At 36.6% G+C, this 26,720-nt stretch overlaps 1 protein-coding gene across 1 annotated transcript in view; it reads left to right on the top strand.

The window, feature by feature from the left end:
- Positions 1-26,720, top strand: part of LOC140156084 (ubiquitin carboxyl-terminal hydrolase 9X-like) — a 128,498-nt gene that overhangs the window by 89,703 nt on the left and 12,075 nt on the right. Inside the window, 23 exon segments of the mRNA XM_072179202.1 lie at positions 342-357; positions 360-442; positions 957-1,031; positions 1,033-1,139; positions 2,599-2,698; positions 2,700-2,773; positions 3,895-4,036; positions 4,554-4,639; positions 5,542-5,633; positions 6,171-6,312; positions 6,760-6,906; positions 7,140-7,249; positions 7,876-8,051; positions 8,382-8,473; positions 9,895-10,036; positions 10,788-10,863; positions 14,232-14,281; positions 14,283-14,384; positions 14,940-15,113; positions 17,508-17,669; positions 18,227-18,395; positions 18,519-18,721; positions 20,609-20,755. Coding sequence (XP_072035303.1) covers positions 342-357; positions 360-442; positions 957-1,031; positions 1,033-1,139; positions 2,599-2,698; positions 2,700-2,773; positions 3,895-4,036; positions 4,554-4,639; positions 5,542-5,633; positions 6,171-6,312; positions 6,760-6,906; positions 7,140-7,249; positions 7,876-8,051; positions 8,382-8,473; positions 9,895-10,036; positions 10,788-10,863; positions 14,232-14,281; positions 14,283-14,384; positions 14,940-15,113; positions 17,508-17,669; positions 18,227-18,395; positions 18,519-18,721; positions 20,609-20,755 — 2,667 coding nt within the window.

The raw sequence follows: 26,720 nt of genomic DNA, 5'->3' as shown, positions 1-26,720 counted from the left end.
CCTCAACACACTTAAAAGGTTGTCGCTGACCACTACGCCCCACATTAGTCCATAAACCATTTAACAACAATTCAGGGACTTTGCTGCTTCAAGAGCGCACACCCTAGTCATTCCACAAATAACCTTCGCAACCAGGATCAGCTCCCTGAGTTTTGTACGGGTTACAACGAGAGAATTAGTAGCAAGTTCCTTGTCCAGGGGAATTTCAAGCTAACTCAAATAGGACCAGTCCTTTTTCATAGTCCAGTTGATTCATGTTGACAATAATACTATGATGAGATCTCATTTGTTAAAATGAAAACTTGGTTTCATAACAATACTGATGTGTTTTGCTTCACCAGTTATACATGGTTCCTGATATCGATCATCTGTCCTAGCAGCTGAGGGCGCTGTTACTGATTTAGAAGAGGATTTCTCAGGAGATGAGAAGCAAGATACTGAGGTAGGCATAATGCGCTAGATAATACTAGACTTTTGTTGTTGTGTGATTTATGTAATTCCTCTCTGGGTAAAGACTTGTTATCAGAGACTCCAGGAGGTATCTGTATGACAGTATAATTATTGATAGTGTTTTCTCTTAAATAGATTTGTAGCAGGAAGTCAAATGTGTGAATTCATTACTACCTACAGTCTGTCCACATAGAAGTACAAACCAAATCTGTGACATCGGCGGGTCGATGCTTTGCGTCACACGCACTGCGTGTTTAAAAAATGTGATGCGTAAAGAGCGTGGTGCACTCGGCAAGTACAAATCGCACAGCAGTTTGCGCACCAAAGAAGCATTTAAGAAGCACTGAAATAATTACTCTCATACCTCCAGTTTCCAAGGTCTATTTGTACTTCTATGTGGACAGACTGTATGTTGGGTTTTTTTACATGAATATTAAATAAGGGGGAAAGGAAACAAAATCTGCCTCTGGTTTACAAGAATTGATTTCTTTCTCTCTCTCACACAGAGCAATATTGATATAGGAGGCGAGTCAGAGAGCAGCCCTGAGGACAGGCCGGGTCTTAGCAAACAAGAGGAGCGCAAAGGAGTATAATCTAGGAGTGTTGAAGCAAGTGCAAGCCATCTTTGGTCATTTGTCCGAAAGCAAGCTGCAGTACTATGTACCCAGGGGTTTCTGGAAACACTTCAAGTATGTGTCTTGTTAAGTTGTCTTCAATCATAATATTAAATTTATAGTAAAAAAAAATTCATAAAAAAGTTCATAGTAAACTCCTCAACAACAGTTTGGAAAGTTTTTTCAAGCATCTATATCTCAGATTATTTGTGACTTGTTCATATCGTGTTGCATATCAATGGGCAGCTAATTTATTGCCCTTTACAATGACACCACATTTGAAAGAATCACCTTTTCATGGCTGAGTACACTTCTTGTGAATGTAGTGGGGTCTTAAACAGAATGTGCCAAATTGATCATTATTCTATGCTCAAACAGCACTAGTCACTAACCTCAATATTGGGTGGAAAAACCATATGCAGCTATAACAGCCTGGCACCTCCTCATGCTGCTCACCAGCCTGGTCACACATTGCTGTAGGATGGCATTTCATTCTACAACCAGGATTCGTCGCAGATCATTCAGTGTGGTTGCATTGGCTACTCTGGCATGCACAACATGACCAAGCTGATCCCACAAGTGTTCAATCGGGTTGAGGTCTGGGCTGATGATTTTTTTAATTATTATTATTATTATTATCTTTACCCAGGGTATGCCCGAATCAGCAGGCCGTTCCATTATTTCTACTCCCATATTCTGTGGGTAGTCGTTGATTACCCTGACTCTGTGGGGGCAAGCGTTGTCATCCTGGAGGATGGCATTGGGTCCCAGATTGCAAAGATATGCGATTGCAGCTTGCTGCACAAAATTATGGTCAATTTGGCACATTCTGTTTGAGACCCCACTACATTCACAAGATGTGTACTCAGCCATGAAAAGGGCGATTGTTTCAAAAAGTGGTGTCATTGTAAAAGGGGATAAATTAGCTGTTCATTGATATGCAACACATAATGAACATATCACAAATAATCTGAGATATAGATGCTTGGAAAAACTTTGAAAAACTTGGTTGAGGAGGTTAAGTTAACAACATGTATGCATTATTGAGCAGTAGTGTGGTTCCAACATATGCCTTCAGCTTAGTAATACAGATAATCCAAATGATTTACGGGCAGATGGACTTTTCAAGTAGGGTTGGTTGGTCTGGATTTTTTTTTTTTCTCAAGGCTAATGACCCTAAAATGCTAAATGACCCTAAAATATCACCAAAGGTTTGAAAATTTGGCAAAATTTTGATGATTTTTACAAACATATTTTTAAAATGTTCTGAATTTTTTCACAAATTTCCAGTCAAAATCAATCAATTTTGGCCCCAAAATGGCTGATTTTAAATGATTTTAGCAATATGAAAAGTGGTTTTTTTTGTTGCCTAAGGGTGATTAATTCTTGCTACAGCAGGTTATTATGTTCAGTGAATTAATCCATTGTAAATAAGTGATGATTTTAATGTGATATATAGATAATATTGATTACTGTAATGAATTTGTAACTTCATAATCACTATTTGCTTTATCTTATCATATTTGTGTTACAGATTATGGGGTGAACCAGTAAACCTGAGGGAACAGCATGATGCATTAGAATTTTTCAATAGTCTAGTAGATAGTTTAGACGAGGCGCTCAAGGCATACGATTGCCTCGGCCACTTTTTGCAAGGTGCTAGGAGGGTCATTTGCTGACCAGAAAATCTGCAAAGACTGTCCTCATAGGTATGTAAATGCCTTTAAATAAATATTGCGGTGTTCTTATAATGAAATATTAGTAGTGAAAAGAGAAATGGAACTTGAATCATTAGCATGTTTCTAAAGGTTTTGCTTTACTATTACCAGCATACCATTTACCACTATCCTGCCTGTTTCTACTAAATGAATGCACTATACAAGTTAGCTGCTTCGAGGTAGACCAGGCAAATGTGCGCATTTTTTTATGACTTCATAATGAAAGAAACCATATTGGGTTGTTGTGCATGAGAATGAAATATTATTTTCTGTGGCATTTGTTGCACTGATTGAAATTGAATAATAGGGTAACAGAAAGGCGTCTTATTGTCATTGCATGTTAAAAAAATTTAGCATAATCACGGTACCATTTATATGACTTAACACATGCCCAAGATCAAATCAAAGGTTACCAATCACATATAGAGTAAATTTTGTAATACTTCCATGGTCAGGGTACGCGATGGTAATGATTGATCGCATAGAAGAGAATAGGTCTCCTCCCTTTTTACATGCCAATGAGTCAACCGATTTGTTGTCATGACCGTTGATCAGCCAATCAGGGTTATTGTTTATCACTTTACGCTCTTCGATGCACAGCACAGACCACGGTAGTATTAACAAATTTACTTCAGATCTTTGTACTATTTCCCCTCTATGGGCATCGAGTGAAGATGATGGGGTGTGTGCGGCTGTGCGCATTATGTGAATGACTTCTTTGGGCAAAAGATCCATGCATGCATGCTAGCCACTTTTGAATTGAGTACTGCCTTAAAACTGTTACAAAGTATTCAGTAATAAACAAATCACAATGGGCTATTATCTTAAACTCCCACACAGGGGTTTAAATTTCAGATGGAGTCCCCAATTCTGGTAGCCCCATTTAAAATGCACACTCCATGTGTAGATTGAGGTTGTGTCTTCCATAGGGTGTATGAATTTCAACTGGAATAGCCCAATCAAAAGTAAAGCTAATGCCACTGAGTGAGTGAGGTCAACCATCTTCAGTTGCTGTTTAAAGCCAGAAAGGGATGTGTGAAAATGAGTCCTTGTGTGTTCAGTGATTTGACTTCAGAGGTGAGCACTCATCATTTCTCTGTTCTTTGTGACAGGTATTCAAGGGAAGAATCCTTCACCACGTTGAATGTGGACATCAGGAATCATCAGAATCTAATGGACTCTCTAGAACAATATGTCAAGGGAGACTTACTAGAAGGTGCAAATGCCTACCATTGTGAAAAGTGCAACAAAAAGGTCAGTTCATGAAGTTATTACATTATATTAGTTTATATGTAGCCTAATTATTACAGAATCTTATCGTTATTATTGAAAAGTGTAAGAATTGAGAAGGAATAAAGAATAGGCCTATATATTCTGGAGCCTGGCATGTTCTTGGCACCAGGAATGAGCTTGGGAGAATTGTCTCCCCAATCAGTCTTCCCCACACACTTTCCCCTGTAGTACCGAAATGTATACGTTTTGGGCTGACATTATAATTTTGTCTGTTATGCAAGGATATTTCTGCCTCTGTATGAACTTTGCCCTTTTCTCAAAGGCCCTCGTCTGGTGTCATCATTGTTTAAAAGTAAACAACTGGATTCCACAGGCAAGTTTGGACAATGTTATTTTCATCTATTGTTGAATTTCGCAAATACTTCAGGTGCTCATATTTGCTTTATAAGCTAGTGCTAGGGTTTGAAATGATGTCAACTGACATGACTGATTTATTTGAGTACATAGTCAATATGTGTTTGTTTTCCCTTGATTTCAGGTTGATACTGTAAAAAGACTATGCATTAAGAAGCTACCCAGTGTTTTAGCCATTCAACTCAAGAGGTTTGACTATGACTGGGAAAGGTGAGTTCATTTGCGCCAGACTATTATGTACACATATTTTTCAAAATTACATTTTTACAAGGTTATAAGGTACTTTATTAAACTAACATACCCTGCAAAAATCAAGACTCGAGGTGTTGTAGTTTTGTCAAAATCTGAACACAGGAACCTTTGTTTAATTATTATGATGAAAATATCAGTTAAACAAGTATGTGATGTTCATAATACAGTACGTACATGGCATGCAGTGACGACATGGGGCTGGTAGTAAATTCAAATTTTCTTTGCTTTACCTCAGTTGTACGTTCAACTCAAAATTAAAAGGGGCATATCTGACAGTAAAACCTAACATTTTATAGAAAAGAAATCCTAATCTACTTTGTATGGAAATGTTACAATATGGCTTTAAGACTTTTGGTTAAAATTTGAACAGTTTAAATCCTAGTGCAACCAAACTTGGGTCATAGCTGCATTATGGGTAACTTCATGTATTAGTAGTATCCAAGATCACATATGGAGGTCAAAGGACATTTGTGACCTGATCAAGGGGAATGAGTCGGATGTCGCTAATATTGTTTTTGAGATATTGGCAAAAACAGTGTTCAAATTCTTTTGTTTTATATTGTTTTTAGCCATTGATAAATTGCTCATAACTCGGTAACCAGATGTCCGATTTTGATGGGGTTTGCATCAAAATGTAGCATATGTAAACTGCCAGAAATTGATGTAAAAAAGTTTTAATTGAAAATTGCCGACATGTGACTCATTTCCCTTGATCATGTCACATTTGAGGTTATGTTTGTTTGTTTACCACTCAACAGTTTGACATTTAGCTGTTATATTTTTCCGAATTTAAATCGCTCCATGGTGGAGACATCCCATTCGGTGTGACGTTTCTAGATTTTTATGTTTTCCTTTTGCAGGGAATGTGCAATAAAATTCAATGACTACTTTGAATTTCCTAGAGAATTTGATATGGAGCCATACACAGTTGCTGGACTGGCTAAAATTGAAGGTAAAACAAATGGGAAAAAAGTCATAAGATATTTATCTGTAGTTTAGTCATGATCGCAGTCAATCACTGTAAATCTCACTTCAATACATTGAAAAACAATAACAGCAGCAATTTAAGCATAGGAAATCTAATTGCAACCAGGGGGTATTTCTTACTGTTTCATAAACCAACTTTACATGGTTAACTTCTATTATTAATTAATCAAAGATGCCACTTCTCTTCTTTTTGTTTTTCTTTTGTTTCACACATTTTTGACAAAAACAAATTTTAAAGAGTCATTTCCCCAAAATGCACAGTAATACGTGAAAATGTGGTTTAAAATCGCAAATATTTGGGGTCTTCATCACATTGGGCTCCAACTAGGTGGTACCCCTAGACAGCACTGGGGGCCTAAGACCTCCAGCAAAATTTTCATATATTTTAGAGGACCTAGTGGCATCTTGGATTAAAACATCTCACCAAATTAGCTAATATGGTACAACTGAACCACACTGCCCAAATTCACAAAATAAATTTAAATACAATGTTTGTGTTCAGGTGAAGTAATCCATGATGAAAGGGAAGGTAGCGATGATGAAGAAGAGGAAGGGACACCTAGCACACGGTATAGACTAGTAGGAGTTGTAGTACACAGTGGCCAAGCCAGTGGAGGACATTATTATTCCTACATAGCTCAAAGGTAATGATAAGGCACAACTTTTTGCCCTTTTCTATGATGCATATGCATAATGTAGTTTTCTGGATTATAATAAGATAGGCCTTTGTGCATACTAATACTGCTAGGATATTCTGAGGTTGGAACACAGCTTGAAATTTAACAGTGGCAAAAAATATGTAAAAAATTAAACATCTGAGGGGTGAACTCAAAGAATATTAATTGTTTTGACAGTGTAATTGACTATGTTATGTCTCCATATGAACTGACCTCATTTAATGCAAGTTTCACTATTGTCTAAAAATAGGCCATGCAGATAACTTGGATAATGTATTGTTCATGTCCTACTTATTTTGTCAGATATCATTGATAGAATCACATGTGAAAGGAGCTGATGTGCTTGGTCTATTGGACAACGTTCCATTTGTCTATTTGGCACCATACTAACTATATCATTTTTTCATGTTTCAGAAACGGGGATGACGACAACCAAGCAAGGTGGTACAAATTTGATGACGGCGAAGTGACAGAATGTCGCATGGACGATGATGAGGAGATGAAGAACCAGTGCTTTGGAGGAGAGTACATGGGAGAGGTGTTCGATCATATGCTTAAAAGGTATTTGTTTTATGAACTTACAGGTTAATGTATTGAACATTTCAATCAAGGTAGTCAAACAGCTGTTCTGTGCTCTAGTACATGTTTTCTTTTGAATTAATGTGTAATTTAGTGCCTGTTAGAGGAATGTTTGTTAGTATCAACTCTGTGGTTTCAGCTAAAACATACTTTTTAGTGAATATCCTCTTTGTGTATTATACACTTTTGTGCCTTTTTCCTGTTTTTACACACAGAATGTCATACAGGCGTCAAAAGCGGTGGTGGAATGCCTACATATTATTCTATGAAAGGGTAGATGGACAGAAAAGGGACCTTCAGAAAGATTTAGAAAGTCTAACAATATGTAAGTATATAGTACAATTTCTTGACAATATTCAGATCAAAATTGGTGGCTTGTTTGTTTCATTATGGTAAATTAGGTTTGGCTGAAATATTTGACCCCAAATATTCGAACCAAAAAACCATGTTTCTTTCCCAAAGGCATTCATTTCCAATCAATGTATGGTCATGGGAATTCACCCTGGAGCAAGAACTTGACCACTTTTGATTTACTCAAAAATAGGCTTATATTGATTAACCCTAACGCCCCAGGGCTTTTTGTCAATGGGAAGGGAAAGAAGGAAAGAATAAAGAGAGAAAACAAAGGAAGAAGTAAAAAAATTGTTTGTTCTGGGTGTGATTTGAACCCAAGACCCCTCGCATGCCAAGCACTAGGTTGGCGACACTTTGCCACGAGCGATTGCATCATCACATCACGTAGGATGCACGCCAAACATTGAACATGCAGAGGCTTTCATGGTGAGAAACTTACGATGCAGAAATAGAGCAAAACATATGAAGCAAATATTTAATTGAGGAATTCCCCAAACACTAATGTAACAGATAAAGACATTCAGGGATGCCCAACTTAATGTTACAAAGAGAAATCACCTTAAGTAACATAACCAATTCTTGTCATTCTTTTTGCAGCTGCTCCCAAGCCTGCCGCCAAGATGCCCCCTCCTATTCAGAGATGTGTCCGTCGTCAGAACATTCACTTCATGCATAGTCGCATGCAATATAGCGTGGAATATTTCCAGTTCATTCGCAAGTTGGTGACATGCAATACTGGCCTGTTCAATCCTCAGCAGGGACAGGAACAACAGGTAGATATCTCTATTGCTCTGGTGTGCACCTGTGTGAATATTGGATCAATTAATGTGGGCAGATACTATCTAGAAATTCAGAGACACTAGGATACATAATGGGTTTGGTTAGTGTAAAGTCTAAAATTGTTGGACAAGCAGAGTGTGGGTGTAAATGCAGATCTGCAACCAAAATGGGACCTTGTTATTGTTGGAGCTTCATATTCTACACTACCTGATATCTATATAGTCAAAATGGTATTGTTATAATTAGGAACATGCATGGGTAGGGTTATATCCTTGATTGAAAATGCCCAAGAAATGGAATGGTTTGATTTTTTACATTTTCAGAATCCTGAGGCTGAGGAGTTAGCAATGATTAGTGTACAATTAGCATCTAGATTTCTCTTCAGTGTTGGATTTCATACAAAGAAAACACTAAGGTTAGTTTGTACAAATGTAATGTCACTAATATTGAAGTCTTAAAGTATTCATCAGCTTGTAACAATTCAGCATACATGAATGTAATAATGACCTATGTTTTATTTATTAAGTTCAATTAAAAATGACTACAATCCTGACGGAAATTTGTTGCCACACCTGCATTGCTGTTAAAAGCATACACTCCATTAAGTATGTGATATTTCTGAATAATATTTGTACAATAGTTGAAAATGCACATTCAGCTTACAGACTCCCCTTCCTACCCCAATTTTTCAATGTTGGGAGAAATGATGACGATGTTGTCCAAATCAACATTGCAATAGGGGAGCGGTACGGATGTTGGCCAATTAATGCTTAGGTGGGGCAACCTTTTTTGCCAGGATTGTAGTCAGGCTTGGGTTGGATTAGTTGATTTTATTTGCCAAATTGGAATCAGTCGAGTGCACTTAATGCAACAACCAGTTATCAAAGAAGCGGGTAATCTCATAAAAGCTGACACATCTTATTGGACAAGAAGTGATAAAAACATCTTAAAACAGGATTTCATCTTAAATCTGGATTTCCTAACCAGTGGGTCATAATTTGGGTTTGCAAGCTCAAAACTTGGGTTGGCTAGACTACTCTGGGAATCAGCTGGAACATTGAAGAGATGATTTATTTAGTAGGATTAATAAAGATGATGGAATGCATATTTTTGTTAGCCAAATCCAATAAATTTATTACTTGAGAATCTGATCTTTTGCCATCTGGCCTAATGGCTTAATCACAGATGATGCAGTCCATTAATTCTCTTGTGAAACTTAGCTGCTGATGCATCCTTGTTAACCAGAAGTGATGTTGATATTAGCAGTGGGTCATACTCATGATCTAAAAGGACCATGTTATGCAAATGTACACTTTTCACATGGAGTCGCAAGTGGTCTGAAATTCAACTCAAATGATGTTTAGTTTGGAAACCCTGTCTCAGAATCATTGGATGTGTATTAATTGTACTTCTGATCATAAGAGTACACACCAATTAAGAGTTTCATGAATTGATCATCTGCACAGTGGCCCCTCTTTGTCTTGCTGGTGCCATACATAAGCTAATGAAAATGGATTCTAGCTGTACTAACCATTCTAGCACAAAAAGTTATGTTAAATGTGTCACAAAATTCAGCAAATCTTAGTATTAATGTGTCAGAACAATAGAGCGTTTGCATAATGTCCTGTCATGTACTTGTATTTTTACTGTCACTAACACAAACATTAGCCTTTTCGAGATATGGCGGACACAATAGGATGGCGCTACATGAAGTGGGTAAAGTCTTTTCAATTTGCCGGGTTTTACCCATATTGAAGACTGCCCTTCTTTTGTGTACGCCATACTTCGAAAAGGCTAATTAACACATGTAAATCATTTGTTCTGTTTATCTTACAGAGGCCCTGCTACAGAGTGGTATGATGCCTTGTATCTTCTTCTACGGTGTAGTCGTAATGTTAGGAAATGGTTTGCTCAGAATGTACTCTTTGCTCATCCATCCAGGTTTGCTGAGTATCTACTGGAGTGTCCAAGCTCAGAGGTAAATTAAGCGTCGTCATGAAATCATTCTGTTAGCTTCATCAAGAAATCACTGTTGTGTCAACATGCCCCATATATCAGCATTCATTCATAATTCAATTATTCTTTCATAATACAGCATGTTAATGCATAAATATAAAGTACTCATTGAAAAGTTGATAAAGCTCATGAAGTGATGTTTTCTCAATGAAAGTCATAATGCATGGTGTTACTGAATCTGCCAGAACCTGTAATGTATGGCAACTATTATAGTAAATCAATGTAAATTTATTTATTTCTTATTTAACCTGGGGTGGCCAATCAATGCACTGGCACTGTTCTCCTTGGTTCCCATGTTATTACTTGTGTGCAAACACACATAAAAAAAATACAATACAATTCAGAAGGGAATCTCAAATAGAAACTAAGAGATCCCTTGCAGTACAACCACAGAAAAACTATCATACACAAAATACATCAAAATACAATAAAATAAAAGCAATGGTGCATTGCACAAGCCCCAAATGGATACACAAAAACAGTGCTCAATGAGGAGTGTAACTAATATTCAACATAAAGATGTATCTATTTATAGAGGTTTTGTGCTGAAGTAACTTGTAAATGGTGTTGAATTTAGCAGTAAGCCTAATAGCAACCATTATGATACTAATGTGTATCCATTATGGGCTGTTATTGGTACACAATTTACATTTTTTAGAACCACCAGGAATTATTTTTGAAATAAAGAAGTTTAATGTTTGTTTATACTTCAGGTACGGAATGCCTTTGCTAAAGTGATAGTCATACTGGCACACTTTTCCCAACAAGATGGGCCTTTCTCACCACAAGGTAAGTGAAATAAGTAAATGAATTTTTGAAGATTTAATGTACGCTTAACACTACTTGGATGTAGCATATGGACCTTGTGTGTTATCAGCCGGATGTTGGTGACTGTTTATTTTAACATGGCTACTTTCAAAGTAGCATTGTGAGAAATAACACTTGGATATTATAATAGGCGCATACTTTAATACAGGTTTGTGTTTACTGACAAGTGCAGTATTTCTACACAGATGACTTAGATCTGTGTTTATTTGGAAGTGATCCAAAGTAAATACAGTGTGTCATACTAAATTAGTCTAAAAATAAAAGATATTGAAATTGGTACATTTTGGTATGTCATTTATGTTGCTACATTTTGGGTATTAAGAATTGCGTCTGCAGGTGAGGGTCACGTGCAGAATACATTGAGATCATTCAAATGGAAACCACTACATTATGTTAAATGTAGCATGCGGTATGTTTTCAGCAAGTGAACTCCAATGAACCACAGCCATGCTGCCAACTTCTAAACATTTTTATCCAACCTCAAGTGACTATGTAAAATTCAGTTCTTGAGGGACTTGATCAAAAAAGATAACTTGTATCTGGAAAAAATTGAGCTAACCATAGAATTGTGGTGTCACAGACATCCCAATAAAACTTGGTTTCCCTGCTAATAGATATTATCCATTCATAAACAATAGCCATTATATTCTTTTCAATTCGTTAATCCCTCGGATGTGTAGATATTGTGTGTTTTGTTATTACCCAGTGGGCAATTACAATTCTATGTCTGCGCAAAATAAAGTAATACATTAATCTTTTCACTGATACGGCTTTGCGCATGTTGCTACAGCATTCATCAAAACTTATGTATACCTAAACTAGAGGGAAATGCTGCAAATATTGGTGTATAACATCCGTGAATTGCGCAAGCCCCTGTCAAATCATGCATTTCCGTATCTGATTTATAAAAGTGTGTATGACAATTTGAAGCTAGCCTCTTCCTGCTGTCAGTACACCTATCATTTTTATGCCTCCACCACGAGGCATACTGTTTTTGCAATGTCTGTGCATCCGTCCTTCTGTCCGGATGCTGAATCTCGGGCATGGATGTGCAGATTGACTTCAGATTTTCAGGATAGGTGGGTCATGGTTAAAAACTCTGGCTACTTTTTTTTTTTTTTTTTTCAAGGTCATACTGAGGTCAAATGTCATTTGAGGTCAACTTGTAAATTTGGTCTCATTTGAACAGTTCAAATCCTAATGCAAACAAACTTGGATCATAGCTGGAACTATTGGAACTCATCTATTGGTGGTGATTAAAGGTCATATACTGAGGACAAAGGTCATTTGAGGTCAACTTGTAAAATACCCTCATTTAAATCAGTTTAAATCCTAATGCAACCAAACTTGGGTCATAGCTGCACCATGGGAACTCTCAGCTATTATAGGTCATATAGTGAGGTCAAAGTTCATTTGAGGTCAACTTGTAAAATACCATTATTTTAGACTTGGTTAAAATTTGGTCTCATATGAACAAATTAGATCCTAATCCAACCAAACTTATGTGGTAGCTGTATTATGAGTACCGTCAAGTGTTGGTAGTATCCTAGGTCATATACTGAGGTCAAAGGTCATGTGAGGTTGTTTGTTTGCCACTCATACAGTATGACATTCAGCTATTGTAATATATTTCCGAGATTAAATCGCCCCATGGTGGAGGCATCCCAATTGACGCCTTGCGTAGAAACCCTGCAATGTTTCTAGTATTGAATGTTATGGTCATGTGTGCGCAATCGTTTTATTCCTTCAATTTTTGTAAAACACCACAATCTGCCTTAACTGAAGTTTGTTCGGTTTATATAAGGCGAAAATTATTCAGCTTTTGTTGCTGCGTTCGTCAAAAAAGTCCCAGCACACACTCACGTAAATTCACATAAGCGTGTGCCAGTCATACATTACACAACGCACAACTAGCTTAAGCATTGCGCCCACCTGCATGCATGTCATTCTATATCAATACACGGTGTTATGAGTCTTCTTTTTTCCGCCTTATATTAAGTCGAACAAACTTTAACCTATGTAATTTAAGATTACTGAAGTAATTAGGCTCAAGTCACCAAGCAAAAGACTTTCAGTTTTCCACATGGCTCTTAAGGCCAGAGTAATGGGAGAGAACTTAGACATTTTCGAGCATCATTATTTCTGAATTGTAGGTCCAAAGTATATAAAACTATACATTTTTGGAAAGGAAATGAGTCAAGGAATCCCATGGTGACGTCAGATTTGTTCAAAAATCTCAAGTTTTTGACAGAATCACAAAAATTCACTTTTTTACCCCAATTTTTTTGTGACAACTTAGAAAAAAATCTGTTCGGAGTAAAAAAAATTCAGTTAGCTATTCATAAAAAAAGAGACATGAACTTAGGGAAGGTTTTTTTGTTATTTTGAAATTTGTTTCTCTCTTCGAAATATTGAAAAAAACATGTGAAAAAAACAATTTTGTCACTCTATTAAGCTAAAAAATGCACATAAAGGTTTATATTTTTGTTTAAAACAAATATTTTGAAAAAATGATAAAAGCTTCCCTTGACTTTGATGTACTCTAAACGATAGTGGATAAAGTTTACCTTTTGCTTGCATATTTTTTCGAGTTATCTTGTCACAAAAATCGTGCAATATTGTCAAAAGAGAACTCTGAGAAATCGACGTTTTAGTAAAAAAAGTCAAATTTATGCACAAAAGCGTCCTTATATTTTAAAAGCGGTAAGACTTTCACCTTTGTAAAGCTGTATCTGGTGCATGGTCTAAATATGCATCTTTTTGCACCAATGAATCTATAATGTCTGCTTTCAGTGCGCCAAAATTCAAAATAATTCAAAAATCTAAGTGGCATTTTGACTGCAAATTTTTGTTTTGTTTACACCATATTTGCTGGCGTTAACATACCGAATGCGCCTTGACTGCGTTGGACATACGCGCAGAGTTGCGCCGCGTCATGCATGATCACAATATTTCGCATTCGCGCATTTCTGACTCATTATTTCCCGCCAATTTATTAACCTGTCGTTGTATTTTATCAGTTTCAAGTGAAAGAATACATCTAGTGTTGATAAATATCAAGAAATGTCAAATTCGGCCGTGGGCGAATATATCTTCATTACTCTGGCCTTAAGTGTATAATTAGTCTTTACTACTATAATTTATTCCAAATGTTAGGAGGTGGTTTTGCTCAAAATGTTTCGTTTATACATGTTTGATTTTGTTGGATCAAAGGTAAATGATTCAAAGTTAATAGCCTGTTAGGAGTGTACAAGTTTTATATTTTAAATTCCATGTAGCCCAGTTCCTTAATCCTTAGCTTATCCAGTGATGCTAATTTATTCCAACAGGAGTGCAAACAGGAGATTCAACAGCCACACTTAGTGATTATCTACTACTGAGCTGTGCCCACGTTACTCAAGAGGGAGGTGTCTGAACATGGCAGGCATCTTACACAGTACTTCCAACTGTTCCAAATGTATGCTAACTTGGGTCTAGCAGAGGTAAGATGGGTGGGTTGATTGAATAAAGGTTTGAGGGGTCAATAATGTGGAATAGTATTTATGGAATAGTGTGCTTTTACAAATGTCTTGTTGATATCAATATTATTATTATTATTATCTCTTATTTAAATATTTAAACATTATAAAAGTCTCACTGAATTCCCATGTGTTAACGCTTCATGACGATAATTCTCTCTCCATTATCTACTTAGTATGAAGTAAAATCATATCATTTGTGTTGCAGTGCTTAAACATCTGTGATCACAAATTACAAGTGTACATTTCTATGCACATAGAGTAGGAAAGAAAAATATCATGTGCTAGTGAACCTTTGAACGGATCATATCACTGTCAATCAAAGTCATTCAGCAGATCATATCACTGTCAATCAAAGTCATTCAGAGGATTGTAACAGTTGCTGAGTGATTTATTTCCCAACTACACAATAGGGTTTCAAAACTGGAGAAAAACAAATTAATTATTGCAATTTACAAAAAAGTTTTTTAATGCTTATATTTAATAACATTACTTGTAACCCTTAATATAATTTTACAGAGAACACAATTGTTGAAGCTTGATGTACCAGCTACATTTATGCTAGTGGCCCTAGATGAAGGGCCTGGGCCTCCTATCAAGTACCAGTATGCTGAGCTTGGCAAGTTGTATTCGGTTGTCTCTCAGCTAGTCAGGTGCTGTGATGTATCAGCCTTGACGCAGAGTTCTATGACTGTAAGTATACTATTTCTATCCATGCCTTCAAGGTAAATAAACCTACTTATGTAATTGTCTGACTATACGCTGGCGAAGTTACATAATTAATCGGATTAATTACCATAGCAATAGGTGAAAACAATTTTGAACATATTGCGCTGCACTACAAGCAGGTTACACTCATCACCTGTGTATGTCTGCAATCATAGATTGAATACAATACTGGTCTTTTCAAAGATACTAATCTTACAGGTGCAAGTAATCAGCATGATATGGTTCAATGAAGAGGTACAGCGTGAGCGTATCAGTGCAGCGCGGTATATTCAAAAATTGTTTTCACCTATTGCTATGGTAGTTAATCCGATTATTACGTAACCCGCCAGCGTATGGTCTGGCCTGCTGTCTATTGTTTTCCTAGGAAACAAGTATTTCCAATTTGGGCCATTGTACATCTAAAACATGATTGCAATGTCGCAAAGCCAAAGTATTTGTATTGCATCACATACTTCTTTACTGTGTTGAAAATGTTTGTTGTTTTTAACAATCTCTCTCTCTCTCTCTCATCTTTGCCAGCTTCATTGCTTACAAATTTATTACTTGTCAATCATTTTCCTGATATGCTTGACATGAAAATCACTTATCTGCGAAATACACACGTATGTGGTAATTCCGCATGAAAAGTCAAAGTCGGCAAATAATGTTATTTTCTGTGATCACAAATTCTCCCAACCCAGAGATAATTCATTCAGTCTAATTATAGGTACTCAAATCAAACCATTGAAATTTTTGCATATTTGCATTCTTACCAATCAAATGTGAACTGATTTTTTTTACCATCTGACAGCAGACTTGATTTTAATAAGTGTAATTTTTTTGCAACTTGCTACCAATTGTGCCTACTCTTAAACATGGACCATTCACAATTATTGGTGCATACACAACTGGGTAGCAAAGTTTCATTGTGTGTTCTCATTAAGCAATGATTAGGCACCCCAACATACATACACCCATCCCAACACACACACACCCCCACACCCCTGCAGTTTGTTTGTTTGTTTGTTTGTTTGTGTTTTTAAATATTCCAAAGATTGCTGACTATGTATTTTGATGAGTTTAGGTCAAGGTTATGTGTTGTCTTGGTTAGTAACTGGTAGTACCATATCTCTGACATTGTAATCATTACCACTGTGTGCAATCAAATGAAGCACATTTGTCAATGCCAGGGGCATTTTATTTATTTGCACATTCCTGGTATGAATGGATTATTATTACCTGTATTCATATTTCAATATATTGAAAATGGCAAAAGGAAGAAAATCTTTTCTGCAACAAGTTTGATAATAAACTTTACTCATGAGCAGTTTATGCTCATTAACTTGATGAGCTCCATGTGGTAACAAGAGTGCGGACATGCTACGCTAGTTAGCTATACGTTAGGTACAAAACAGGTAATGTGGCATAACAAAAGAATGAAAGCAGGCAAATTGTGTGGAAAGAAGCATGCTGCCTACGCAAGAATGTTTCTTTGTTTCTTTGTTTTTGCTTATTGTTGCACTTTGTTTGATGCAGTCACTGCTAAAGATGAAGCAGGTTATTGTAAATATGTGTCAAATTTAACAAACTTCTGTGTATTTAGAATAAAAGATAGGATTTTGTCTTTTGCCTATCCAATATTGTGTCATAATGGATAGGTAGGCCAATAGCCAGTATCCACTACGATAAAAATATTGGCCAGCTCATCCATTATGACAAGATACTGAATAGGCAAAAGACAAAATCCTATCTTTTATTCTCATTCAGTTTTCTAGGACATCCCACTGTTTTAAATGAACGAACCTGTCACAAACATCCAAACCACCGAATCGCGTTCATAGTTCTCGCACATGTATTACGCTTGACGCATTATCGGCGTGATCATTTAGGATCAACAAGCGTGCCAACATTGCGTGGGGGGGTGCGCACTGTCATATATCACTATCCACTATTGTGTGATATTATGCACCTGAAAACCAATCAAATTGTGTGTATTCTTGACAAGACACACCAACTGAATAAGAATGTTTGATATATTTTGTATCTTCATTGTAAACAACAAAAAGATACTGTCAAAACTTCTTGGATTTAATAAATGTAAATGGCTGTAGTACAAGTATTCCTATCATTGTTTTTAGATCATTATCTCATTTGTTGAAAGTTGAACCACTCTTAACCCCAGCAAAATTGTGCAACATTTTCCACCTTATTCCTGGGTAACTATCACGACCCTACATTTTTGGGTTGTGACCCACTGCTTGGGAATTAGTTGTGAAAGCAATTTTGTTACATACGTGTGATGAATAAGAACAGAAATATCTGAAAAAGTTGATTGCTAGAGAACATAATACTAGAATTCATTATTCCTCTTTCCTGCAGAGTAACAATCCCCTGGCCAATCCACACGGTGATCCAATGTGCAGCCAGCCCATCATGGCCATACAACAGACAGTTGCTGATTTACTCTTCTCTAGAGGTGGATATGTCAAGAAACTTATAGAAGATTGCAACAACTCAGATGAGACAACAAAACTGCTCAAGGTAAGAAATGAGGGGAATAAGCGCATTACTGATTTCAATGAATGGTTACAGCAATAAACTTGAGAATGTTTAGCTATTAGAGTATGAGGTATTTTTTGGGTGGGGTGTTAAATGGCCCTTGGTAGGCTGCTATCTACATACATTGGCTCATGCCATGGATCAATGAAATTGTGAAGTGTATTATATTTCCAACAAGCATGAGGCATTTGGTTTTCAATCTTATGAATTAAGAAAAGATACATACAGAGAATGAGGAAAGATAGTATTTTGTTCTGAACTTGTTATTAAAAGAAAGGACGCATCCATTGTCATGATTGTTATTTTGAGCTGTTGAATGAAAAAACATGTAAATGTAAAGGACAATCATTATAGTTGTTAATGCCTAAATGCATCCAGTTGAAAGGCATGGTATGGTATGCAAGGACGAAATGCAATAATAAAATGTCAGTTTTGGGAAACCTGAGAAACTTGAATAAAACTGAGGCCTGTTATAAAGTAGTTAATAATTATTTCTGTGCCATTCTAACACCACACCTGTTTGTTTTCACACCCACCAGTTCTGTAGTTGGGAGAACCCCAAGTTTTCTTCCATGGTATTAGGGGAATTACTATGGCAGGTAGCCTATTCCTACACCTATGAGCTACGACCATATCTAGACTTACTCTTACAGATGCTACTGCTAGAGGACTCATGGCAAAACCACCGCATACTCAATGCACTCAAAGGTAACATTTACTCATTTTAATAAGAGATAATCAAAAGAATGCCAAGAAATAGTTTTAACTGCATTTGGGTTATTGGTGGGCAACCAACATTAAAGATTGATATTATTGTGCTTGTAATTGTAGGTATCCCAGATGATAGAGATGGCCTGTTTGACACCATCCAACGCTCCAAGAACCACTACCAAAAGCGTGCCTACCAATGCATCAAATGCATGGTGGCGCTGTTCAACAACTGTGATGCTGCTTACAGACTACTGCAGTCGCATGGTGATTTAAAGCGCAAGTGGAATTGGGCTGTGGAATGGTTGGGAGGCGAGCTGGAAAGGGTAGGTTGGCCAAGTCTGTTAGCAGAGACAATTTTTTAAACCAGTGTGTTTCAGATCGTTGTGTGCTGACTTCTATTTGCTCTCCATAACTAAGTTAGCTAGCTGATCCTGTCCTCATTTTACTTTATCATCAACATCGGCTGCCCATCGTGGTCGATGAAAGCACAAATGATCATAATCATTTTACTTAATCATGTGGTGAATGTAGGTTTAATTTTTTGAACATTTGATTAACACTTCATTTCCAAGTTTTTCTGACCAACTGACATGACTCCAGAAAACGTGGTGCAGAACAATTTAGGAGGTAGATTAGGGTGTTTCATAATCCGTCATACCTTGTGGATGCATCATCGAGTGTGTGGCCCAAGGATTTTGTACATGCACATCGGAAATCATGATGTGTGTTTTAAAGGTCAACAGGTCCTGTTACAATGATCTCTAAGCTTTAGTGAATAAGTGAAACATGGTTGTGAACACACGCTTCAACGTGTGATGCAAATATTGAAAATGCCTGTAGTTTTAAAATATTCCTCATGGTAGAAAAAATAGCAATTTGGGATAAATGCACTTATAATCAGGAGAGCAGTAGTTGAATACATACCCTAGGCAAGTTGTCTTTCCTCTCGGTTGATTTTAATTGTAATTTTTCTCACAGATTTTCTCATCCAAATGTGCTTTAGTAAGTAACCTGTTAGAGATTGGCCCGTTTCATTGAAAATCTCTTTTGGGTTGTATGGTATCCTCTTTTTGTTCTGCTCCCAGTGATTTTATGTATCTTGACCAAATTGGGATATCTTCTGGGACAGTAAGGGTTGTGAAGGTTCTGTAGGAAGTAGCCAGTCACAGATTTGCCCATTTCATTAATATTATTACTAAGTTTTCAACAATGGTGTCCTCTAATTTTTGATCAGGCTTAGGGGATTTTTAGCAGTTTAAGCAAATCAGTGAACTTATAGCAAGACAGGTAATGTGTATATAAAATAGTTATGCTGTAATGCAGTTAATCTGCATGCTTTGTTAAAGTTACTTGTGGTGGGCTCGCATGTGTATATTGTCAATCTGCCACTGACATGAAATGTGGGTTGTTGTCACATATATAATTACGTAATTTGAATATCTGCACATGTACCAATAAGCAATAGTGTATATGCTTGATTTCCCTTGGAGATTTAATTGCTCTCTTCATTTGAAACAGTATTGTCATTGGTAGCTGTAAATCCCCTTAGTTGCCCTCTTCATTCTTGATTAATACATTTAACACCATAAGGGTCATTGTAATGGTTGGGATTTGATGCCAACGCAAAGGTGTGTAGCAACATTCCCATATAAATGTGTTATTTATAGCTCACAAGATGACAGACAAATTAATGCAGGCATTTATAACATCCAACTTTGATTGATGCAATGCCTTAATTAATAGACCAAATTGTGGGACAGACTTTTATTCCTTCATTCAACATCTAGTCATTTTATTTGCCAACCACCAGTTGCTCTAATGACCTATGGATAAAGCAGCATTCCTCTTCCATCCTACGGCTATTCGATAGCGACTGTTTATGAAAACACCTAGTATCTCATCTTCACAAATATTTATATAATATCAAATTGCTTTGAATAGTTTTGTACAGAGTGCAATATATTCTTGTATCACATGAAAATAAAGCCATTCAATTTTATTAGACTGACTTGGTTATCAGACTGACTTTAAAATTAATTAAATTTGACTGATTAAACCTAGTCAGTGTGAGTACGATACCTATCAATGAACATCATTGTACCACTCACCACTCGGAAGGCTGATGTAAATAATCTAAGTCAAATCTTTTCTAATTGCTTTGTTTTCGTTGTAGCAATAATTACCATTTTGAATTATTTTGTATTCCACAGAGACCCTACTCTGGCAATGCTCAGTATACATACAACAACTGGTCACCACCTGCCCAGTCTAATGAGACATCTAATGGGTACTTCCTGGAGAGATCGCACAGTGCACGCATCACATTAGCCAAGGCATGCGAACTATGCCCAGAAGAGGTAAGGAAAACATATAATATGTCAAATAACAGTCAGTGTATTTGAGGGGGTGTTATGGGTTAGATCACTCACATCAAGCAGATTGATATGCTGTCAACTTCCAACATCACTTACACTTTCCAACTTTTGAATGCGACCTCATTTCTTGAAAGTCGGATAGCGTGCAACCACATGTCAACATTACACAAATGTCCTAGCATATTCTGGGTTACTCTTGTCATGACCCTATTTGGGTCACTACCCACTGGTTGGGAACTGATCTTTATACTTATAGTCAGTATGCTTTTCTTACCTGACAGGCAGAATAAAAAGTGGCCCATGCAGATTTCAATCTAACCTTGTATAAAAGATCAAATAAATAAACTATAAAATAATTTTAAAATACTAAAAGAATGTATATATTAAAATATATAATATATATTAAAGGTAGGTAGTCAGATTTTTTCGTATTGTGTTTTGTACCTCACATTGAGGCATGCACCAAAATTGCACTAGATGTTTTGATATTAGAAGGAAAAACACGTTTCACAATGGCCCATAGAACAGTATGTGTGGTATACCACAATTGGGGATGAGGCTATCACTTTTTCATTCATAACATCTTAATGGGGGGGGGAGGCTGTCGATCAGGTCCCCATCTTTAAAATACTAAATCTATAATACCCAGTGTAATAAGGATAGAAAAAATTACACTTTAACCCATGTATATCATACATACAATTAGTTTTATTGATTTATTTATTTCTTATTTAAACCTGGGGTGACCAATCAATGCACTGGCACTGTTCTCCCTTGGTTGAGTGTGACATGATCTGATCCACTCAGGCCAAAGTAGGATATTTAGACAATAGACAATTACCTAAGCTTACTGATGTTGGAATCCTGGCATACGTTTCGTGCAAAGTTATGAACTTTTGTGATTTGCTGCGTACTTTTGTATCTCAATTTCATTATTGCCAACCTTGGTCTGATTGGATCAGATTGGGTCACACACATTTTGTCACTGATGGCCGTGGCTGCTGTAGATAAATACTGCTGCCAACAGATACAAAACTGCTGCTGGTATCAACTTTCCTGGTCTTTCTGCTGCAATTTGATTAATTCCTGCTGTAGGTTATAGCCAAAGAGACGGATAATATGGTTGCATATATCTTGTCTCTATATTATTTTATGAACAGACAAATGTCAAATTCAGGAGTTTTGAAGAGATTAAAGTGACAAGAACTCGCGATGATACCGAAACCTAATGGGATTTTGATCCCTTTATTCAATTCACTGGCCATGCTTGCCTTAATTGATGGATACATGTATTGTTAAAGATTTCATGAACTGTCTTGGTCCCAGAGATTTAGCTGCCATATTGTATACTTTCAAGGTTATGTTTGTGGTTTTTATGGTTGCTGTTTTGGTCCATGGAAATAGCTGCCATGTCGTATACTTCCAAGGTTATTTTCATGAATTTTATGGTTCAGAACATTCTTGTGATGTTTTAATTGTGCAGTTTCATCCAATTCATCCAAAACACTACTCTATAAGCCTAAAATATTTTATAGTGTGCTTAATGTTTTTCTTGCAAAAAGCATGACAATTAACATCTTGTGAAAATTGCCTGCCATACAGCAGTTACGTTTTGATTTTGTGTATACTGAATCTTTGGTCAGCAGTGCTTGTGTCATTTGACCAGTGAATTGGGCTATTCGGTTGAAATCCACAATCCCCCTGTAGACGATTTTGGAAATATGTTCCACAGGGGGAGTATGTTTTTAAATGTAATTGGTCAAAGTTAATCATTTTGAAACCCACACTCCCCCTTCCCCTGTATAATGGCTTTACCTATATCTTCCACAAGTGGAGTGAGTATTTCAAATGGAAGTTACCCAATTGTCTATTCTATTCAAAACTCATACTCCCTCTGTAGAAGACTTTAGCTAAATCTTCCACAGGGGTAGTGTGGATTTTAAATGGAATAGCCCAATTTTGACCAATTCTTTTCCCTGTTGAATAAATACATATGGCAGCTATAGTTGCACATAGTCTTGTAAGTTTACCATTGAATACATAGCGTGACAATGACACAAGGGAATGACCCATATACTGATCTGTTTGAGATCCAAAGTAATAAAAAACCTTACTTGGATTTCATTTCTTTGTGAACTTGCACTGGTTTGTATTTGTTGTTTAGGTTTGGTAAATATTTTTTTAGTTTAGATTTTTTAAGTTAGATTTGATTAATTTAGTTGATGTGATCCAAGTTAGCATATAAAATACAAAAAAAATCAATTTCAGGGATATTGTCAGATAGCCTTTTAAATTGGAAGGACGGTATACAGAGTCGTAATGCTGCCTAGACAAGGAGTCAAAAATTATTAGACCATGTGGAATAGTCATTAAGGAAAGAAAAAAATGACAGATAATCAGAATGACTTCATTGAATGAAGATAATACTTCTGTTCAGGGTATATATAATCAGCTATTGTTCTGGGCAAGGACCATTGGCACTTGCCGACACACAGGCACTGTTTATCTTATGAAAAGAACCGTGTCATGCTATGGTTTGTGTTTTTGTTGCCATCCTTCAGCAATGAGGTGCCAATATTTCCTGAGGAAATTTAATAGGAGGCAAGGGTGGGACAACATCACATGCTGGTGAAAACAAGATAGTACTGGTGAAATCAGGCTGCATTTGTGTAAACAACTTGTATGTAATGGGTTAATAAAGGTATGCACTTGTGAGCTAGAATTTTGATTCGTATCAATACAATTTGTTGTTGGGTCAACCCGACTTTTAGCAAGCGCAGTGTCCGAATGCCCACCCGGCCTATTAGCTAATCACTACACCAGCACAAAAACAAATGCTCTGGGAAAGGGGTAGGTACTACATTGTACTGTTACTCGACCATGATGACCAGTCTTAACAACAATTTGCAAATACATGAATTACCCAAATCTTTTGATTTCAAATCTTGGAATGCCTTTTTGTAATTTGAGAGCCCTTACATATGGTTGGGAGGGGTGATTAGAATGTTGTTGTTATTCACATAATGTTATATAGGTATCAGCTCAAGGGAACTAATTGCTTATATAACATAGGTAGATGACTTCAACCATGTTTCAAAGTACAAACTCCACAGAGATGGAAATTGTAAATATTCAGACAACATTGGTTCCAATAATTGTGACACAGTCAAGCAAAATGAATCATTCAACTTAATAAAACTCATACAAAGTTTCTTGTCCTTTGATTTGCCAACTACTATTGACTATATCTGCTATTTTTAGCGGCCAGCTCCAAAAAGACGATTGCACTCCGCGTCCGTGCAATAGTCATTTTTCCATTGCACGGACGCGGAGCTACCGTAGGAACACTGACAGATGCGCGAGCATATAGCGCGAGTTGCCACCTCGACTCGCCAATTATAGGTGCGGGTGTTGTTTCTAAAATAAATATGCATTTGTTTTGTTTTCCTTGTGATTTATGAAATTAAGGTGAAGCAAGGGAACGTATTTATGAGTTATATAAAACAAATATTAAATGTTTTTATTCGTTCAATGGTAAGGATATTTCCATTCGGCCTTGTTGAATGGAACAGTCCATATTTCACCTCATGAAAATGTTCTTACCATTGAATTCATAAACATTCAATATTTATATACTATTTTGGGTTATTGCTAGAAAAAGCGATCAAATTCATATTTTTTTGTTGAATTGTTGATTGACTTGCCTTCCAAAAACCGACCCTAAATTCAACAAAATCAAGGTCAGGTTTAGGGTTTTCTTCAAAATGAAAATGACAAATGTAATTAATTGGCCTTACTGATTTGTTGAAACCAAAAAAGCAATAAATCCCCTGCAAATATTCCCCACATTAATTTTTAATGTTCAGGTCTTTCAGATGTTAGCCAGGTCTCAAGAGAGCTCTTTCAGTAATGAATAATTTGAAGTAAAAATTACATAACCCAATTTATAAATTTCACCAAAGGGCATGTCAACAATATTTTTGTTTGCTTAATCATCAGTCTAGAATTTAATTGTAATTTTGATGTAATTTTCAGCATATTGTTGTCTATTTAGTGGATAATAAGAATGTTAATAAGAACAGTTGATTGGGAAATGAATCATAAGAGTCATCTTCTTTTATCATATCACTTGCATTCAAAGGGTAGAGATATATTATGTCATACCAACTTCAGGTTCAGATTTCCAAAACCTTGACAAATGCTTGCCAGCAGTTATTGACCTCCTATTAAATTCATCAATTCATAGCTTTATGATGTGGTAGCTCCTGTCACAAGATATCAACGTTTACCTGTCAACATAACAAATCAACAAACAACTGATTGGCAAAGATAGATACGTGCTGACAACCCCGTAATAGGATGTGTGGTTGATCATTGGTTTATGCAAAATGTTGGAATATGTATGAAAGATGACATGTCATTAAAAGTCATACGGTAGTTGACCGCGGAGTGGTTGTCCTCTTTCTTTGTAAAGATGGAGTGTAAGATATATAGATTTATAGATTAATCCGTATCATGGGACTAAACTTTTGACTCCAAAATGAGTGCCTTATTGAATTTTAACCAATGTGTCCTATTATTATGTATTTCTGCAAAGTAAAAAGGGATAATTTGGCGCAAGCAAGATTTGTACCAGTAGCTTCAGGATTGTCTACTCCAGTCATACCGTGGAATGTAGGGATGTTGCCTATGTGGGTCAGCGCTAAGTAAGGTTTGCGTGAGCGACATAAAAAAATAGCGCAAATAGCATGAGCCTACATAAAAGAAACTTTGTGCGCAAGATGAGCGATGTCACCAGGTCTGAACGCTGTACTGGCGTCAGCTGAATTCGAGTCACTTTGGGAGCACAGGCATGGAATATTCCAAATTTATGTAACTCGTACAAAGATTCTTATCATTTGATTGGTCAATTTCTATTGATTATTTTTGCTATTTATAGAAAATGACTATAGTCCACTTTCCATTGCACTGGCGCGCAGCTACCAAGGCAACGCTGACAGGCGCGGGTGTATATCGCGCACGGAGACTACCCCGACTCGCCAATTATAGGTGTGGGTGTCGCTTAACTAAATACAGTTTGTAATATTTGTGTAATTTATTTTGTTTTCCTGGTGATTTATAAAATTAAGTGGAAGATAAAGAATTTTTATGAGTTATGCGCCAGTTCCTAACGCCGGTGACCCGACAAGGCCTTCGCCGCAAGAACTCACAAAACTATCAAATACCTCACTGCCGCACAAACACCTATAAGAACTCATATTTCCCACGTACCACACAGGAGTGGAATAACCTAACTGACAATATCATCACGTCTCAGAGTGTTAAGAGCTTCAAAGGCACAACTGCAGGCGCATCAGAACCTCACCTAACCCGCACACCCCCCCCCCCCTGCACATGCCTGGCTTATATGCTCAAAGTTTGAGCCCCGCCAGTATACGAGAAGAAGAAGAAGAAGTTATATAAAACAAATATTGAATGTTTTTATTCATTCAATGGAAAGAATATTTTCAGTCGGTGAAATAAACTGTTCCATTCAACTCGGCAAAGCTTCGTTGAATGGAACAGTCCATATTTCACCTCATGAAAATATTCTTACCATTGTACGCATAAACATTCTATATTGGTAGTAACATGTGTTATTAATCTATGGCTCCAGTGCAATACTATCTGAACTACCGTTATCGTGCCCAATGATTGCAATCTCAATTATCAGTGTCCCTGCTGAATTCTACTAATCAATTTTGGTCAAAAAGAAATCAAATAGTTTCTTGATGTAACCGGTGATATAACCACATTGAACACTCTCGGCATGAACAGTTTTCAATGGGTTCTTACCAATTGGCTTCCAATAGGATTTCCCAGTAATAGTACACTAGGGTACACCAGGTAATAGCTCATTATAAACATGGTGAGCAGACCAAATTTTCATTTGATTGCACACAGACCT

Source organism: Amphiura filiformis, chromosome 6 (genome assembly GCF_039555335.1).
Source record: "Amphiura filiformis chromosome 6, Afil_fr2py, whole genome shotgun sequence".
NCBI classification, from domain to species: domain Eukaryota; kingdom Metazoa; phylum Echinodermata; class Ophiuroidea; order Amphilepidida; family Amphiuridae; genus Amphiura; species Amphiura filiformis.
The sequence above is the reverse complement of the archived record's forward strand: the minus strand, read 5'-3'. Positions and strand labels throughout refer to the sequence as shown.